The 19,367-nt window shown below is 36.0% G+C and overlaps 1 protein-coding gene across 5 annotated transcripts in view; it reads right to left on the bottom strand.

Moving 5' to 3' along the window:
* NFIB (nuclear factor I B) overlaps nucleotides 1-19,367 on the bottom strand; it is a 443,132-nt gene that overhangs the window by 56,888 nt on the left and 366,877 nt on the right. For all 5 annotated transcript variants that reach the window (XM_079926360.1, XM_079926364.1, XM_079926363.1 and 2 more), the window contains 3 exons: nucleotides 14,741-14,809; nucleotides 8,591-8,711; nucleotides 4,800-4,918 (listed from right to left, as the gene is read on the bottom strand). In XM_079926360.1, the coding sequence (XP_079782486.1) occupies nucleotides 4,800-4,918; nucleotides 8,591-8,711; nucleotides 14,741-14,809 (309 nt within the window). The remainder of the gene's footprint in view (nucleotides 1-4,799; nucleotides 4,919-8,590; nucleotides 8,712-14,740; nucleotides 14,810-19,367) is intronic.

Below are 19,367 nucleotides of genomic sequence, written 5' to 3'. Positions count from 1 at the left end.
CCAGTGTCCCCTTGAGCCCTTTGGCTTAATTCATTATTTATTTAATACCATATCCTTACAGAACTCTATAAAGTTCAGATTAAAATTGAGCACAACATATAAGAATCTATTACTAATGAGAACATTTGCAAATTTATCACAAATAAATCTCTAGGGCTTAGAAATATATTAAAACTTCAGAAAAACTAGCTGAAGACTTATTTGTACGACAGAACTGTAAATTTTTTTAAATAGTGCTTTTTTCTGGTACCTATAGCAACCAGAATGCGATGCCTAAATATTGCCTATTTGAGAGTCCAGTATAAATTTTTAAACTACTCTTAAAATTGTAATTACATTCCAATACACCTCTAAGTAGTGCTACTTTTTGCTAACATACCAATTTATTGATTTTTGTGTAAAGATTTATTTCTCACAATGCTTAAAAGTAAGTTGGGCACGGAGACGGTCCCCTCATAACCTGATTTACATTATTTATTTTCTGTGAAGAAACTTTTTTCATAAATAATAAAAATTTATATTTCTGTTCAGCCGGTCATGGGCTAGAAATTTAATGTATTCATATTTATGTGCCCAATGCCTAGAAAAAGTCCTGGCAAATAACAGGCATTTGATAAATGTTAATTTAGTTCAATTATCGCAATTCTAAATGTGTAGGAACTAATAAAATTTTACTGCATTAAAAGTCTCTCTGAATTTACATTTTATCTAAGATTACAAGTTGTTTAAATACTCATTAGACTAAGGAGCTGTTAAATTTTCCATTTAGAAAGCCCAGCTGTATATTACAAATATATTTACCATATCACTAAACGTCTATTAAATAGCATTTTAGGAGTTTTATATTCAAGCTTAGATGGCTCGGGGACTATCAGAATGGCAGAAAGAAAGTGATACTAACAAAGAATTGTTTCAAATGTTCAAGCATACCAATTACTAGTCTGTTAAATTTCCAGCCACCAAAATACTACAAGCTTTAGTCCCAAGAAAGTAACTTTGAGGAAAAACCAAGACCTGCCTCTATTTTTCCTCTTACATCAGAAGTTACAAAGGACTACTGTAGTGATTTCAAGAGAATTATATCAATGAGGAATTTAGTCTGTGAACTGGCTCAGGTGGGAAAAAATTTAAGGTAGACAAGCTCTCAGATGGAATACTTTGTGGGGTAAGTATTAGAATAATAAAAGAAATTTTCAACATGCAAATTGATAAGCTATCCTGGTTCTATTCATTTAACCATTAAAATGATGGAAAGCAGTATCCAAAAAACAAAGTTTTCAATAGAGGTAGAACCAGTCATGAGGTTTAAGACTAGGGAATTCATCAAAGAGACTAAGCAAGAAAAAAATATTCTAGAATCTAGGAAAGAATGTAACAGCTGCTGTATATCCCTTTGTTACTGGCCCAGTTTTCTTTTTCTTCCTTTATGTATCAAAGAATAAAAAGTTAAAACATAAACATTATGTAATGTAGATTCTAACAAATTTAATTTCTATCACTATTTATCAGAAGAAATTTAAGCAAATTATAAAGATTCCTATGAAATGTTTAACCCTATTAAGTAGTGTTCAGTTTGAAAATGTTCATGTCTATATTCTACAAAATTAAAATTACAACTCTTTTATGTCTAGGAAATTGTAACTTTTTTGTGCTTTGAAAAGCCATAAAGATATAATTATGTCTATAGTATGCTAAACTAAAAACACTTTTTTCATTAAATTATTAAAATACAGGAATATTTGTCACTGCATGAATCTAGATTTTGTATTAAAATGTTGCCTAATTTTTTAAATGAAATGAGTATAATCATTTAGTTACACTATATTCTTTATTTTTGCCTACTTGGAATAAATCTCAAAGGTTTAGGTTTGTGGTTCAGATTATAAGGGAAGATGGAATGCCACATACTCTCCGTAATTTTGTTATTTTGGATTCGCATATTTCGCTCAGTTTTGTTAAGGGTTATGGAAAAAGTAGATGTTAATGCAAAGTTAACACAAATAACTAAGGCAGACCCAGGAAATAATTAACAGTGAATTTTAAACATTTCTGCCAGTTATAAGCACAAATATATTTTAAGCAACCAGTAAGTAGTTATTGCATACAATTAGCGCAGGGATTTTTAGACATGTACTAAAGCTATTACGGTATCGAGTGGTACTCAATATGCCCTTTGGAAAACCCCCTTCATGACAGGCAAGTATGTCTAAAGAACATTTGAAGATGGACAAGAACAACCAGGGCATTTTACTTTGCAGGTTTAAAGAAAGCAATTTTCATCAAACAGAAGGACTGCATTTGGCTTAGCAAATTTATAAAGATAGTACTGTCCTGCCCTCATGTTTTCATTGTAGTTGAAGTCTTCTTCCCACAAGGGCTTACTGTGCACATTACAAAATCTTCAGTCTTCAGAATTCAAGTGACAGACTATTTTTTCTAAGCACACATGAAAATGGATCATTCTTTCTTACTCTTAATATTCCTTTACAGACTTCTCCAATAATTACAGTCATCTTGACAAAAGAAAATCACCAAGACAATACAACAATTTTACAAAAAGAAAGAATGACAGTTTCCCTTCTACTTTTCAAAAATGTTTTATAATACGATTTGAGATTGGCTTTATTCAATAGGCTGAAAGAGGAATCAATTCTTACAGAGTGACACTCTCTATAATAAAGAACACCTACACTTCTGCACAACACTTCCATTGCCACACATTCACAATGTTAATGTTATTACCATTAGAATCTTTTCCAGAACAATTTTCCGATGAGGAAAATATGGCTTTGTTTAGAAAAAGCTGACAATGTCAGTAAAACAAGCAATAAAATATAAAGGGTTGAGGGTTTTGTTTTTATTCTTACTTCTGCAAGTCTGGTTAAGTCCCTGTTATTTCCTGCCTTTGCTAATGAAACTGGTGTTCTGCCTATCAATGGTTCATGTAGCCAACAAATATTTATTTGCCCCTACTAAGCAATAAGTGTTGTGCATGGTTCCCAGGCGCTGGTTACACAGTAGCCAAACAGATAAAGTCCCCGCCCTCATAGTATAGACAGATTGAGACAATTAATCCCATAAACAAATACGGAACTATTTTATAAGCACAATGAAGGAACTATATTATAAGCACAATGAAGGAACAATACAAGGTGTCAAGAGGTAAAGACCTGATTTAGATTGAAATTCCTCAATTTAGGCTGGGACCTGAAAACTGACCAAGAATTTGCCAGAAGAAGAGACAGAAGAGGAGCCCTCCAGAGGGCATGGCTTATATGAAGGTCTTCGGTATTGCATTTCCAAATCTAAACAAAGCAGTAGGCTCAAGTGCAAGAAGGAAGCAGACGGCCCCTGCTGAGGCTGGAGCAGTGGTCAAGAGGCCAGAGGACAAGATAAAGGTCCGTGGATCACAGGAAGGAATTCTGAGCTTCTCCTAAGAGAAGCAGGATGTGACTGAAGTAGGGGAGTGATATGACATTATTATGTTTTAAAAGATGGTTCTGTCTAAAGAATAGATTTGGGAGGTGGAGTGAGATCTCAGAGCCCAAACTCTCCAGCTGATTTTCAAATCCTTCCTTAAAACGATCTCCCTTTATTTCCATCCACACACACAGCCTCCCACCACAGGGCTCATACATGGCCATTCAGAAATTTACTTCCCCACCTCAATGCTTGCCTGTGCTTTTGTCTGTGCCCACGCTGTCCCCTTCTTTACTAGTTAAAAATCTCAGCATGCTAAAGGAGACCCATCTGACTCAATGTCAATTCCTCCATGAAGATGTTTCACCCTTCTTTAAATGCTATGGCACTCGGTAGGAAAACATGGAGCAGCAGAAAAGGAGTCCTGAACTTTGGCTTTAACTGCTAAGCTTCAGAGCTATTTGGTCTCCTGAGATTACTGGACATGCAGCTCCTCAAGCCTCAGAGACACACGCCCAAGTCATGGGCTAAAAAACATTGAGAATGAGCTCTATTTTTTTTTTTTTTTACATTTTTAATAAAATGGAGAATTTTATCTAAAAGAATTTTCAAATACATTTTGTGCTGCTGATATGTCATATTTGCATACATACCAACAAAAATTGTTAGCTAATCTTTGTTTCCATGTTTAATAATCTCCTTCTGTGGCAAAAAGGCATGAGTATGTCGGATGAAGTATATTTAATCCAATAGATTTTAAGAATGAAAAAGAGCAAAGTATGAATTCAGAGAGCCAAATAATACCTATTTCTTAAAGTTATATTTTTCCCTAGAGCTGCCCTAGAACTGGGTTATAGTTTTATCTAGATAGAATAACTAGATTGACTCAGACACCAAGTGTCTTACATTACATTTATTTATTGTTCATGTTGTACCTACTTCCAAAAGGAAGTATGGCTTCCTTTAAATGGGAACTTTCAGTAACTAGCACCTGCGAACCGCTTAAAGCCTGGCTCCTCCTTAAAATACCCCATTAAGAGGAGCGGATTGATTTGACTGACTCAGAACTTGTGCTTCTGCTACAATCCAGCCAACTAATGTAGCCTGGTCGTCATCAGTCACACACACATTGAGGGTTCTAAAAAGATCATTTTGTCTAAAAAAAAAGTTTAATAAACACATAAAAATATGGGAATTTTGTAACTTCACTTTAACAAGATTTGACTAGTACATGACCTTAAAAATAATTTTATTGCAATCATTTCATGAAAAAAATATAATCCATATTGATTCAATTATGAAATTTTGACTAAATGAAATTTGTGAAAGGAGCTGACATTTTACTCTACTGTTCCTAGAGGCAACGCCTTATTACTCACCTTGATCTCTTTCATGCCATGTTCGACTTCCAGCAGCTGGTGAATTCGGAGAGGGATAAAAGTCTCCTGTAGGACTTGGTTCCATATTTTCATCTATGGATATAGTTTTGGGTCTTTTGCTGTTAAAATATGACAAGAGTGAATGTTAATGGGATTTCCAGAAAGATGTGTAGCATCTGAAAATACATAATCTGAGAATATTCTTACTGTGGAAATTTCCGCAAACACAAGTAACAGTATCTCAGAACCACTTTGAAATAATGGTGAGTATTTAAGACATCAATAGGAGTAGCAGACATTTCTAGTTGTATGTAACATTTACTATAATATATCAGAACTGTACCTGTCTAACAAATGTGTTTATTATATTTACATGTTGAAATATATTTCCAGTAGTAGAACACTATTTTCAGTACTAAAAAGTGAATTCTTAATGTGATAGGTATACTAATTTAAAAATTGTTGTCGATTGTACCTGACTCATAATTATTATCAATATGAATAACGTTCGTTGGTACGGCACTTGCCATTAAAAATGTAATCCCTTCATGTCAATTCAAAGATAAGTAAAATCCTTAACCTTCCTAAACTCAGTTTAATCATCTGTAAAATGGAAATAATAAAAAGGGGAGTGGTTGAGAGGATTACATGAGTTATTAAAAGTAAAGCTCATGCACTTAGTGGCTAGCATTTAGAAGACACTTATAAAATAGTAATTATTAGTAACAACCCTATATTTAATAATATTAAAAATTTTACAGTACTTTACTGATTACAAACTATTTCATATATCCTTTTTTTAAAATAGATCTTTATTGGAGTAAAATTGCGTCACAATACTGTGTTAGTTTCTATTGTACAACAAAGTGAATCAGCCATATGCATACATATGTCCCCATATCCCCTCCCTTATGGGCCTCCCTCCCATCCTCCCTATCCCACCTCTCTAGGTCATCGCCAAGCAGAGGGAGATCATGCTGCTGCTTCCCACTAGCTAACTATTTTACATTCGGTAGTGCATATACATCAATGCTACTCTCACTTTGCCCCAGCTTCCCCCTCCTACCCCGTGTCCTCAAGTCCATTCTCTGTCTACATCTTTATTCCTGCCCTGCAACTAGGTTCATTAGAACCATTTTGTTTTTTTTTTTTAGATTCCATATATATGTGTTAGCACATGGTATTTGCTTTTCTCTTTCTCACTTACTTACTCACTCTTACTCACTCTCTCTCTCTTACTTACTCACTCTGTATGACAGACTCTAGGTCTGTCCACCTCACTACAAATAACTCAATTTCGTTTCTTTTTATGGCTGAGTAATATTCCATTGTGTATATGTGCCACATCTTCTTTATTCATTCATCTGTCGATGGACATTTAGCTTGGTTCCATGTCCCGGCTATTGTAAATAGTGCTGCATTGAACATTGTGGTCCATGTCTCTTTTTGAATTATGGTTTTCTCAGGGTATATGCCCAGTAGTGGGATTGCTGGGTCATATGGTAGTTCTATTTTTAGTTTTTTACGGAACCTCCATACTGTTTTCCATAGTGGTTGTAGCAATTTACATTCCCACCAACAGTGTAGGAGGGTTCCCTTTTCACCACACCCTTTCCAGCATTTATTGTTTTTAGATTTTTTTCCTAAAAACTTAGGTTATTGATCCTTTATTCTTAAGATCAACCATGAAAAATAGGCCATTGCCAAATTCAAACCAAAATAACTTTCAAAGTATTATAATATATTTTAATAAAGAAAACATAGTTTTATCTCAATTACTAAGAAAAGTGAATATTTAGAGCAGAGATTAAAAAGCTATTCTATGCCACATGCCATATTGCTTGATATACTGCTTTCAAACATCTTCACCAATACCCTATTAAACAGTAAGTTATGAGTAGAGAAATGGATATTTTTTCCTTAAATTAAAAAAAATCTTATTCACACCTATGGAAATAAAAACTAAAAACGATATCTTCTGAATGAACTTTATACAGTGAAAATAAACCTAATGTCATAGGATTTCAGAGTTGTAATTCACTTTAGAAGCCATACACATAAACCAATCCTCCATTTTCTTACAAGTGGGAAGACAAATTTGGAGAAAATCAATTGCCCAGGGCATGTTAATGGAAGCAGTCTGACACAAGGTAAAGACTTCTGACTTCTGAGACTGTGCTCTTTCTACTACACTGTTTCCAGATCCTGGAAGCATGTGCATGTCTGGGTATATGCATAGATACATTTGTGATTAATATTTGACTCACAACTCCCGGAGTATCAACATGATGCAGAAGATGGCAATTTCTATCCATGCTAAACCACAGTGAGAGTAAACAGTTTCTTTAGTTTCTTTGTAGGGTATCCAAAGTTAGAATGTAGTTTTTAAGCCTCCTTTAATCTAATTCTCCCATCTGTAAATCAGCGGTAAATATGTATGGAAAACTTGAAATGAGGGAGAAAAGACTTTCATAAGGAAATAATAGAGAAATTTTTTTAAACCTTTTTTATTTGAATGACGTAGTATCTGATACTGAATGATCATGAGGAAAGATCTGTGTTGACAGCATACCAATCCACCAGACAAAATAAAAAATTACTATTCGCATTTTAAATTTAGAAAAACTAAAGCATTTTTAACACTTCACCATATCACAGTTTTAATGATAATAAACCCTATTATCTTGCTATGCAATCTAACTATATGAAAATATAGTTTGACCATAAATGACATCAAATTGAACTTAGTTAATAAACAAACAAATGTGCATAGCCCCACAATTAATTCAAATGCAATTAATTTTTGTTTTTGAGAATAGCATAGGAATATAGTTATCCAGATTTTTAAATTTTTTAACAGTTGATACTGTGAAATATATGTTTTGCTCTGGAACTCACGTATGATCTTCTATCTGATCGTGGGTATATTTAATGCCATGGAAATGAGATTGCTCTTCCTATATTGAAGATTCAACTCAAAAAAACCCAATAAAGCTATAATATTTGTCTTATTCACTCAGCCCTCTTCTATCATTCAACAATAGGGGAACATACGAAATCCCATGTACTACAACTTGCCAAGTTAATTTTCCCTCACTTAAATGGGAGATCTCTTTTTAAACTCCTGTGGGACTGAAAGTTACAATCAGAAGGTCAAGAGAGAAATATGAGAATGTCAGCAGAGAACTAAAAGGCAAAGTCACCTCACTGTAGCTGTTCCCCAACAAAGGCTGGTTAGGCCAAATCTCAGAGCAGGTAATACTTTCACTGGTAACTGAGAGTTAACTAAATTATTCAAAGAACATCAACTAACTGAAGAACCTGGCAAATCTGTTGCCTAGAATAAGGCCTTTTAAGGTTAAGTAAATGACACATTTTATTTTTCATGTTTCATTATCCCCAGCTTGGACATGGTATTAGGGTAAAAGTTGGATGAATCAATCCTAAACCAGGGATCTTTGCTATGGCAATACCATTTTTAAAGTCACCAGAAGAATTACTTATAGAGTTATAATACTTCATATAAGGGGATAAAAATATTAATACATTTTCATAGTTCCCTTGTCTCCCCAAAAAGCCTTTTTAAAATGCTTTGAACAACAATTTAACTTTCAAATTTCAAAATAAATTTAACCAGGAAAGATTAAAACTTTGTGTAAAATCAGCAAAAATCTTGAACTCTTTGCTTTATTTCCCCCTTCTCTTTACCTGCGTACCTATCTATCTGCACGTCTACTTATTTACCTATTTGCATATAGACTGAGAACAAAAGCAGCTCCTCTTTCAGTTACCTGCTTGGTGGAGAAGACAGCGACCTCTGAAGATTGACCCCCGAGTTCATGTCATGATAGTATGGTTGGCTTGGGATTTCTCCAATTGGGAAGTTGACTCCAGTTCCCTGGGTTATGGGTGCTGAGGAATGAAACAACAACACCAACAAACATTGGGAATGCCATTTACTGTTGTCATCTCTATTCAAATGTAATAATCTAATATTTTCCATGCCTCTGGGCAAGGAGTAGGGGAACTCTCTTTACCTTAAGAATCTAATACCAGCCTTTCACTGGTTAAGACTTGCAAACATCCTCACGATGCCAATGTTCAAGTGTGGAAACTTGAGGCACGCTATCATCACTGGTTACCCCTTCTCCCACTCCCACTGCCCAAGCTTCTTCACTCAGTCCTTTGTGTTAGTCGTCACTACGCCTGTCACCTCACTAGTCTCTAGATGCGCCACAGGGAACAATATATGTTGCCTATCGCTCAGCACCAAGCAAGGCACTCTGTACTAAGTCAGATCTCAAAAACCAAATTATTGTTAAATAAATCGAATTAGAATAGTTTCACAAGAGGCGATTATTATTTTATAATAATGTTAACATTAATGTTAGAATGCATTAGAAATCATATTTATAATTATTTGATATAAAAATAATTCTTGTATTAGGACAGGTATATAAGTAAAATTGACAAATATGAAATAAAAGTCAAGATTCTTTTTCCAAAATACATATTCAGGTTTCATATATGAATGGTGAGTACAGTTTTACTCAACAGCTATGTTTTGTTTTTAAAAAAGTTTGTATGCCCAATTTCATAAGTCATTTAAAATATACTCATGGAGTTTTATACCTTAAGGTATTATTTTATAAATCAAGAAGTCTTTTTGAGTTTTTTGATGTATTAAGAACTGAAAATTTTAATGTAATATTGGTTGTTGTACAATGGATTACATCTTTTCAAATTTTTAAAATTGGTTTCTAGACATCTTGAATAAATCTGTCAGACAGCATGTTGTGTTAGAATGAGTAGGATCTTGGGAGATAGACAGCCTTTTAGTTTTAACTCCCTCTGCCACTTATTGGCTATGTGCCTCAGTTTCCTGAACTGTAAAATGAAAATTAGAATAAAATTAGAATAAAATGAAAATTAGAATAACATGATTATTTTGAGGATGAGATGAGGTAAGGAGTGATAAAAGTCCAGCATCATGCCTAGTGTATAATGGATATTCAACAAATGTGAATTCCCTTCTTTCCTTGCTTTCTTCCCTGAAATTCTTCCCTGGCAACCTAGAGTGGTCAGCAAAGATGAAACAGTTCAAAAACCCACGCAAAGCTGGTGAACTGGTACAAATGAACCTATTTGCTGAAGGTTTGTTCATTCAATAAGATATTGTGGAAAAAAAAAGATATTGTGCCCATTACTGGCAGGTGCTGCAAGGCACCCAAAATAGTCTAAGATAGTTCCCGTGCTTAATAAGACATACTGGGCAACAGGTTGGGTAAACAAAATACTCATGAAAAACACAGAGATATAAACATAATGCGTTTTATAATGAAACTTCCAAATGAATGACATGATCAATAAATGCTATAGGATTTCAAGGAAAGAAGAATCTGATACAAGCTTGAATGGTCCAAGAAATCTGTGGAAAAGTCACAGCTGGCCCAGGGCTTTGGAAGATGAGTAAGGTAGTAAAGGGAGCTTACTCTAAACAGCAATTACTACAGGAGCAAGGTCATGGGCAGAGATGACATACAAGATGGAGGCCAGCCAGGTTGGTGTCAAAGGACAATGCTTAAGAATAGTTTCTATTTTTTCACCTGTTTTTATCAGGCCTTCAAGATCTCCGATGAGAGAAAGTGTATCCTATGTGGGGCGGGAAAATTCTGGAGCCCTTGAAATTCACGCTAAGAACACAAAGTCTACTTAACCTTCCCCTCTCTCCAAACTAACCACACGTTGAGTAAAAAATTCCAAAGGGACAGCCGATTTTCAAGGAATTTTTCTTACTCAGAATTTTTAATAAACATTTGAAATGTGTTCACTATCTGTTGAATCGTACTTCAATATCTCAGGCAGGCTGAGACTAACAAAGTATTTTTAAAGAAAATACGATTAGGAGGTGCATGCTTTGGAGAGAAACAATCAAGGAATACACAACGATTATCTCTCCCCATTAAAAATTAATCAGTACATACGAGATTAGTCTCAGCTCTAACACTCTGGAGTTTCTGCCTCTGTTAGGTTGGTCATATTATATAATATGCTTCAGCCTCGTTTTACACAGAAAATATTAGTATTCAATGTGCAACTATGCCTAATGGCTCGAGTTCTTTGGACAGTTAAAATGTAGCTGCTTGTTGTGGCTTGAGGTACACCAGAGGTTAAAAAAAAATGCAAGGTAAGAAATCCCGCAGTAACCACATGCTTTAAAGTTTATTATTAGAACCATGTTCTATGTGACATTGGAAAGCAGAGTATGTGCTGGAAGGAGGCATTTGAGGGGCTCAGTGAACGTAAGCAATCTGTTTGGCTTCCAACAGCAGTGATGGATACAATTCAAAGAACTGAGTTACCAACGGGAAACTTACAGGTTATATCTTATATCAACTATTTGCAATTTATTAAGCTCATGCAATATTTAGGCAAAGATTTGTAGTTTCTATTTAATAAACATATGGCTTGATAGTCAACACAGATTGCTTGACCGTATGCATACTAGGTATAATTTATAGGAAAATGATAATTAAAAATCTTTGGAAATTTTGTTTTTTTCTAAGTTTTGTTCCAGAAGGATTCTTCCAAAGTATCAAGAAGGTAATAGTGGAATCTAAACAAACAAACAAACAAAAGACTGAACTCAGAGAAAAGGTTACCAGAGGTGGGTGTTGTGGGGGGGAGGGAGAATTGGAGGAAGGTGGTCAAAACGTACAAACTTCTAGTTATAAAATAAATAGGTATTGGGGATGTAATGTACAACATGAGGACTACAATGAACACCGCTGTAGGATATACAGGAAAGCTGTTAAGAGAGTAGATCCTAAGAGTTCTCAACACAAGGAAATAACGTTTTCTCTCTTTCTCGTATCTGTATGAGATGATGGATGTTGACTAAACTTACTGTGGCATTTCACAACATACGTCAGTCAAGTCATTATGCTACACACCTTAAAATTATACAGTGCTACATGTCAACTAAATCTCAGTAAAACTGCGGGGGCGGGGTACAAGACGGAAAATCAAGCTCTAGTCATGGCTTAAGCGAAACAAGAACAAAAACACCTTGTCTACGGATTTACACACGAGCACCGTAAAATTTAGTGTGCATTTTTACACTAAACGGGAGATTACGGAAATTAAAGTAGATTAATAGCGAACATGGCCAGATTCTAAAACAGCACACAGGCACAAAATTTATCTAATGACAAAGTGCATGAGAACAGCAAGTCCCAGGCAGATGTGCCTGTTTAAAAGCCTCTGGAAAAACTTACATCAGATGCAAAGACCAGTGTTAGCACCTCTCCCAGAGAGCAGCAAGGGGCCCGAAGGCTGCAAATCATGTTTAAGAGGCTGCCAATACCCTCTTAGAAACCAAGCTCAGAAGAACCTCGGACTCCAAGGGTTAGAGGCCAACCCTTAATCTCTCTTATTGTTCTCCTCACTCCAAAAGCTGATCCTAAATCAACTTTTAAGATGGTGATAATATCATTCACCAGAAAGATCACTATCCTAAAACTGAATAGCTTCATTAGCTAAAGTCAACATGCACATTAGAGGGTCATGTGAGAGTAAAACCCCAGAGGACAGAAACCATTAACATACCGTAAACCCTCAAGAAGTCAGAATTTGTGATATACAGCTTAAGGGTTGTGCTGAAGTTGATGTTTACTTAGCAAACCCTTATTTCATAAACAATGAAGTTCAATTGTGTAAATAAGATTATAATGTGGATATATTAAAACACTTAGGAGAATAACTTCTCAAGCATTTCAGAGACACCTATTTACATATGCAGTAGAAAATACATGTTTGCTGAATAAAGTAACTAATGAATGAATACAGATAATTAATCTACTAATTACAAATTAGTAATGTTTGTTATAACAGATAACTTAAAAACCTCTAGGAGATGACAATATGAATCAAGAAAGAATGAATGGTATATGTTAAATTTGCCTCATTTCTGCACTATTATAGAAAGGGTTTTCTTTTAAAGATTTTTTTGATGTGGACCATTTTTAAAGTCTTTATTGAATTTGTTACAATATTTCTTCTGTTTTATGTTCTGGTTTTTTGGCCACAAGGCATGTGGGATCTTAGCTCCCAAACCAGGGATCGAACCTGCACCTCCCGCTTTGGAAGGTGAATTCTCCACCACTGGACCACCAGGAAAGTCCCTAAAAAGGTATTTTTTTAATCTATTTTTATGTTTCAAATTCAGATTTCTCAAAATATCAATCTGGGCTTTTAAAAGTTCTCATGTGGCTCTCCTACAGCATCTAGCATAATGTTACCTATAATGAGGAACTAGTAATATTTTCTGACAGACAACTCTACTGTCCTTCTCATAAGAAGGGTGAAAATATATCATAAAACTGAGAAAAGTACAAATTTAAACAAATAATTTCATAATGTCTCATAACTGTAGCAGCATAACCTCTCTGCTAAAGAGCAGTATGGGGAAACACACACACACATACACACATCTTTAAATACCCCCTTCCTTACATGATGCCATAAAGTAGTAGTAAGTAAGTCAGGCATGTTCCTTTCCAAATTAAAAATAAACATAAAAAAGTTCAAATATCAGAGGCCTTTGCACAACACATATTGATCAGGAAAAACAAACAAGGCTCATCGCCCTGGTGAATGAAGTAAATGAAGTAGACCATCAGAATCCTCTTGCCCAGCAAATATGAACCCTATAGGTACAGGCATACAGGATATTAATTTGGTCTCCTACACTGCCCCCAAGTCAACAGACCCAGGGCAGAAGTCTTTGGGGCATACATTTATCCACTGCAGAATTACGTCAGAAAGGATGCTACTAAAGTCTTAAATGCTCATGTACAGAACTCTCTGAAATACACGCTGTTTGCACTAGCCACTTCAGAAATCTGAACTATTAGAGAAACTACAGTTCCAAAGACAAAGTCACCTACTACCTTGGAGATTACTTCACTCAACGCCATGCTAAAGCACTACCTATACTTACCCTCAGTAACTCATTCTTGTTTGTTCTTTTTGGATCATCATAATTCTTGTTCATGACCTCTGAATTTGACCCAAGTGAAAAACACAACTTAAACAGGCTCCAGAGTGCCCCTACATCATCTGAATAAATCATTCCAAACTGTGACACTCTCTATCAAAATGTCAGGTGAAAATACACCCTGCAAAGTTACATAAATAAGCTAAATCAGAGAAGAGAGCAAGTAGAAATGAGTCACCCCCTTCAGCATAATCAATGAGATAAGAACTGCATCTTACATATATTTGCACACACCAGTAATAACTAAAAGAGTTGATCAAGGAAACGTCCCCCTTGCTTAGTTAGCTGGCCAGGTGAATTTACTCGAGAAAATTCTCACCCAGCCTGTCAAGAATGGTGTCTCAGGTGAGGTGCCCAATGGAAACAATTGGACATTGTTTTGGATAACAATGCTTTCTATCTATATCCAGCTACAATCTGCAAAGTTAATTTCTGCATCCCTCTACACTCTGCATGTTAGTGTGTATATCCTGTACATCTCCAAGCCCTCACCAAAATGTTAGCAAAATGAAAAAGCACTTATCTACAGGAAACTTATGTGGGTTATCATAACAACACTGAGTACATTTAATTAATCACACTTCCTTTGATATAAATGACCATCTATGGTCACAGAGTGAACAGTGAATTAAACGAATACCGATAACACAGCAAGCAGAACAAACCGCAAATTGTTTTTGTGCTACAGAAAGTGTTGATTTAAATGCAAATATTTTAGAAAACCAGACAAAATATGTTCACTTCTGATTTCATCAAAAGGTCAGAGATTTAAAAACTCAAATTCTCCTAATACACAGTTCTCTTCATACTGTATTTAAGGTTCAAATGTAAAATATTTTAAATCATACTGTATAGTTAAACAATAAGAAAAGAGTTTACTTACTTCTGGATACCCTCACAAGTTCTGATACATTGAAGACTCCAGATTTTACAAAACTATCCTCAAGGTATCCTGAAAATAAACATCAAGATGAAAGAGATCAACATAAGCAGGAAGCAAATAAATGATTAAACACTAGAATTTGTTCAAGTGTTTTAAACCAAAGGTTAGAACAAAACCCAAGTATGCTTACAACGAAGAACTGTAAAAGCAAAACTCTTGTAAAATGCAAACTGGGTCCGTTTAAACAAACGTTTAACCTTTAGAAGCTAAATAATCTCTCAGGAAAATTTTTTAACTTTCCAATTGTACAGGGCAATTGGTATGGTTTTATTTGCCACTGCCCACGCATAGGGAATGAAGGTTCAGAGGCCCTCAGATCGGTAGCACCTGGTAGACTAAAGTCCATCCATTAAAAAAAAAAAAAAGAAATAAAGAAAAAGGAAAACCACAGCCACAATTAGCACCTTGTTGGAATTACTCCAAAGATCTCTTGAAACCACTGTTCTTTCACAAATCCTTCCCCGATTAAAAAGTGAGTTGCTGTTACCAGCACTCCCACCCTTGTTCCCGTCATGCATCACACCAAAGCAGAACTCGTACATACAGCAAATACTTTACACAGACCTATTTCTGTGCACCATTAATATACCTCACATGATTTCACTGCTTTCTCACCCTTGCTGCCACTCCCTAGGACTCCCTTCATGTCAAGAACTGGATCCTTTTTCTGGCGAATGTGGTGAAGCCAGACCTCCAGGAATGCCTCCTGACCCTTCCGTGACCTCCAGGTCTAGGGCCCACAGTAGCTGTGGGCCACGGGTCAGGAGCCTGAGTAAGTCAAACATGCTTGCTAGCTGGTCTAACTCTTTCCAGGACTGCAGATGGGGCCACCAGTCCTATCCCCAGGTTCTCATCCAGAAGAAGGAAGTGTAGTGAGGGTAAGGAGGGAGGGCACACCTTAGGTAGGAGGGATATGGCTACTCTCTGCTGCCCCAGGGAGAGAATAAGAGTGTGAAAATCCTCAGAATTAAAATGCTTCCAGGAAAAAACTCTAAATTCCAAGAACCGGCAATTTGGTTGGATGTTCCATAAAGCTTCAGGGCTGACCAAGAAATTAGATTCGGGGCAGGGATGAGAGAGGTCTGGGTGTTTTAGCAACATGGCTCACTCAAGTCAAAGAGCTGGGGTTTGACTCCTGACTACAGTTTGCCAGTGTGGCATCCTGGAATAATTAATCATAATAATTAATAATTCTAAATTAATAATAATAATAGTCCTGGAACATTTAGACTCTTTGTACTTCAGATTCCTCATTTATATATTAGAGATGATAAAATTACCTACCTTACATCGTTGTTACAAATAATAAGTGAGATAAAAATGTAAAACCCAGAGTAGGCGCTGAGTAAATGTTACCAGTAAGTTAGGATTGGCCTATGGAGTCAGCAATCACCCATACACTGAAATATGCACACTGAATTCCAGACACTCTCAAGTTATTTGTAAATCATCATTTAGAAATTTTACCAGAAAGAAAGCTACCAGCCCACTTTTTAACCATACACAGCATGAAAAGACAGAAAGTCATTCAATTAGCATATATGCCTCACTGCTGTGAATAAACAGGGGTGCTGCGTACGTCTGAACACTGTTTTATATCCATCCATCTACCTTCTTTAGAAATAGCAAAAGAATGAGAAGAAATGGTGAGATCTCAGTTGGTGATAAAACTCAGGTCTCATGTTAAGTCACTGCTCTGAAAAAGATATACATTTTTAAGAGGATAATAACAAAGTGTCCCCACTTGATGCAGCTCTATTTTAAGAAACGCCTACTTCTTCGGCAATTAATTTTTCACCAGGTTGAATGCATTTCAGTGATTATTGAGAAATTTCCAGGTAGACAACATTGTACAAAGTGCTAAAAGCCACTGAGACATAAAAAGGACATTGACTCCCTTTGTGTGGCTGGAGACATGTGTTACATAAACATCTATTATGTTTTTAATTTTGATAGGTTATCATTGTATACAAAGATTTTTATTGCTTTTGTTGTTTTAAGCATAATAGATTATACTTTATTTTACATGTGGAAAACATAACATTTTATATATGACAAATACATTAAATACAGAGAACTTCTTTATCATGACACAGCCTGTGTGCTTAACCAATCAGACAAGATTATTTGTCCTTCCCCAACCGTACTCTGTAAAGGCCTGCCCTCATATCTTTCTAACGTAGCTGCCTCTGATCAGAAGGGCCCTCTTTCCACAGGCTCACCTCGCAGCCTTCAATGTCCAGCTCAACCACCATCTGCTCCATAATCTGCTTTTCCACCCTCCCCTCCCAACCCCTGTGCCACCTAGAAATAATCTCTTTCTTCTGTATTCACATAGCACCTAGTTTGTTCTTACTTTACATCACTTTGCACATTCAAGTTTACCAAGATAACTGTTTTCAAGCCTTTGTTTCTTCTTATTTGGGGGAGTGACTGGGTTTTGTTCATCTCTATATCTCCCTTAACAACTAACTCATCGCCCACATTACAGTAACTACGAAACGCTTGCAAAACAAATGTAAAGTTCAGCTTTTTGAAACATGGTCACAAATGAACACCTTAATAATTTTATAACAATGAAGATAAAGATAGCTTAAGATCAAAGGATAACTCTACTGACCCTTGTTATTTTCTGGAACTTGTTTGCCGAGGAGTTTATTTAAGCTTTTGGGCAAAACGGGAAAGCATAATGATTACAGTCAGATTATATCTCTGACTTTGTTGTGTAATTAATGTACAACTTTAGGCATGTAGTACAAAATAACTACCAAGGCACTAGAGGGGTTCAAATAGTTCACAAATATTTAAAAATCGATGAATGAGTGAATGAATAGTGAACATTTCATTTATATAAATTATTCCATGTGTAATACTTAATAACAATTCAATACATGGATATTATCTGAAGTTCATTTCCTTATCACTCCAATGAGTAGTTAGGACTCCATTTGCTTCTAAGTCATGCCCATTAAGATGGAGTGATGTGTGGTCCTGTCACGAGCCGAATCCTAAGGGAGGGAAGAGCCACCTCAAGGTAATCCTACCAGCAGGAAGACAGCAAGGCAGTCACACACAAATACAATGACCATCTCATAGAAAAGGGAAGGCAACTCAGAATGCTGAGAGTGCTTCTCCACTCCCTACCCCCAATTCCCCAAGTTCTAAGGAATTTGGATCTACAAGGAAAACTGAAAGATTTTACTAAAACTATGAAAGACATTGAAAATATGTCAGAACTGCTTTCGCACCCACTAGCCAAAACGCAACACCATAGGTCCCACTGGGCTCCACTCCTGTGTGGAGCACAGCGAGACTTCAGTAAAAGGAGGGCTCCCAAGGCTAAGTGGTGACAATGACCTTATAGGAGGGGGGTGGGTGGCAATCAGGCGGCTGGGTAGCCTGGGAGAAGCACCTGAAGCATATGGCTGCCCCCTTCATGCATCTTTGCACGCAGCACAGCCTTTACAATGGACAGACATTACCCAAGATGAGGCGGGCTAAAGAAAAGAAACAGTGGATGACACGGTACTTGGCCAGCTAATAGTCCTTGCTCACAAGCATACGAGAGAGTACTTAAGGACTCTGGCAAAATAACTGGAGAGGATCGTGCAGGGGGTCAGAAGCCCTGCTATACAATACAGAGGGTAACACTCAGCAAAATGCAGGTGCTTGCTGTTAACACAACCCCATGTGTAACCTCCAGGCTTCTGGGGCCTTCTAAAAACATGGTTTTCATGTGTTACATAGACCACTGTGAATCTAAATAGCTGACACAGAGGCCAAAGATCTTAAAGCAATTTGGAGACATTCATACAGTAAATTCCCTTCATCTACCAAAGGAAATATGAGCATCTCTGAGACAGAGCAGCTGCTTAATGGTTACTGAGCAATATTACACAACAGCTTACACCAGGAAGCAAAGAACAACTTAGCATTTATGTGATGCTGTATTTACACTACATGTATGCTTTTTAAAAAATAAAATTGAGTAGGAAATAAAGACCTCTGCAAACTGAAAATTCTCAAAGGCAATATCAAATTATATTATTTTACTGTTTTTATTTTTCTCTAACAAAAGCAACAATAAATCACTACTCAGAAGTTAATATAGTGTTTAACCTCCTTTACAAACAATAACAGAGGGATGCAATGGCATATCTAACTGTTAATATCTCAAATTATAATCAGCACCATTTAAATGTTAAACAACATTTACACAGAAAATCCAAAGGAAGACTGATAATGGCTCATTTTTATGGTCTACTGTGTTCTATTCTTGAAATTAAAAAAAAACACAGAAAGCAGTTATTAAATTCATGAAAGCTGTCTTCAAGTATTTGAAGGACTGTTAATGTAGATGGTGGATTAGACTTATTCTGCATAGTTCCAGGAACTGTTTTTTTGGCTCAGTAAACAGATTTGTCATCCAATAAGAAAAGTCCTAGAAAGGAATGTGAGACCTTGCAAAGGTAATAATAACCAACACATGCCAAGCTACTGCACTAAGATCTTAGAAAGCATGAATGCACATCATGCCCACAATTATCCTCAAGTTGTTACTATTTTA

Source organism: Stenella coeruleoalba (assembly GCF_951394435.1).
Source record: "Stenella coeruleoalba genome assembly, chromosome: 7".
Classification (NCBI taxonomy): domain Eukaryota; kingdom Metazoa; phylum Chordata; class Mammalia; order Artiodactyla; family Delphinidae; genus Stenella; species Stenella coeruleoalba.
The sequence above is the reverse complement of the archived record's forward strand: the minus strand, read 5'-3'. Positions and strand labels throughout refer to the sequence as shown.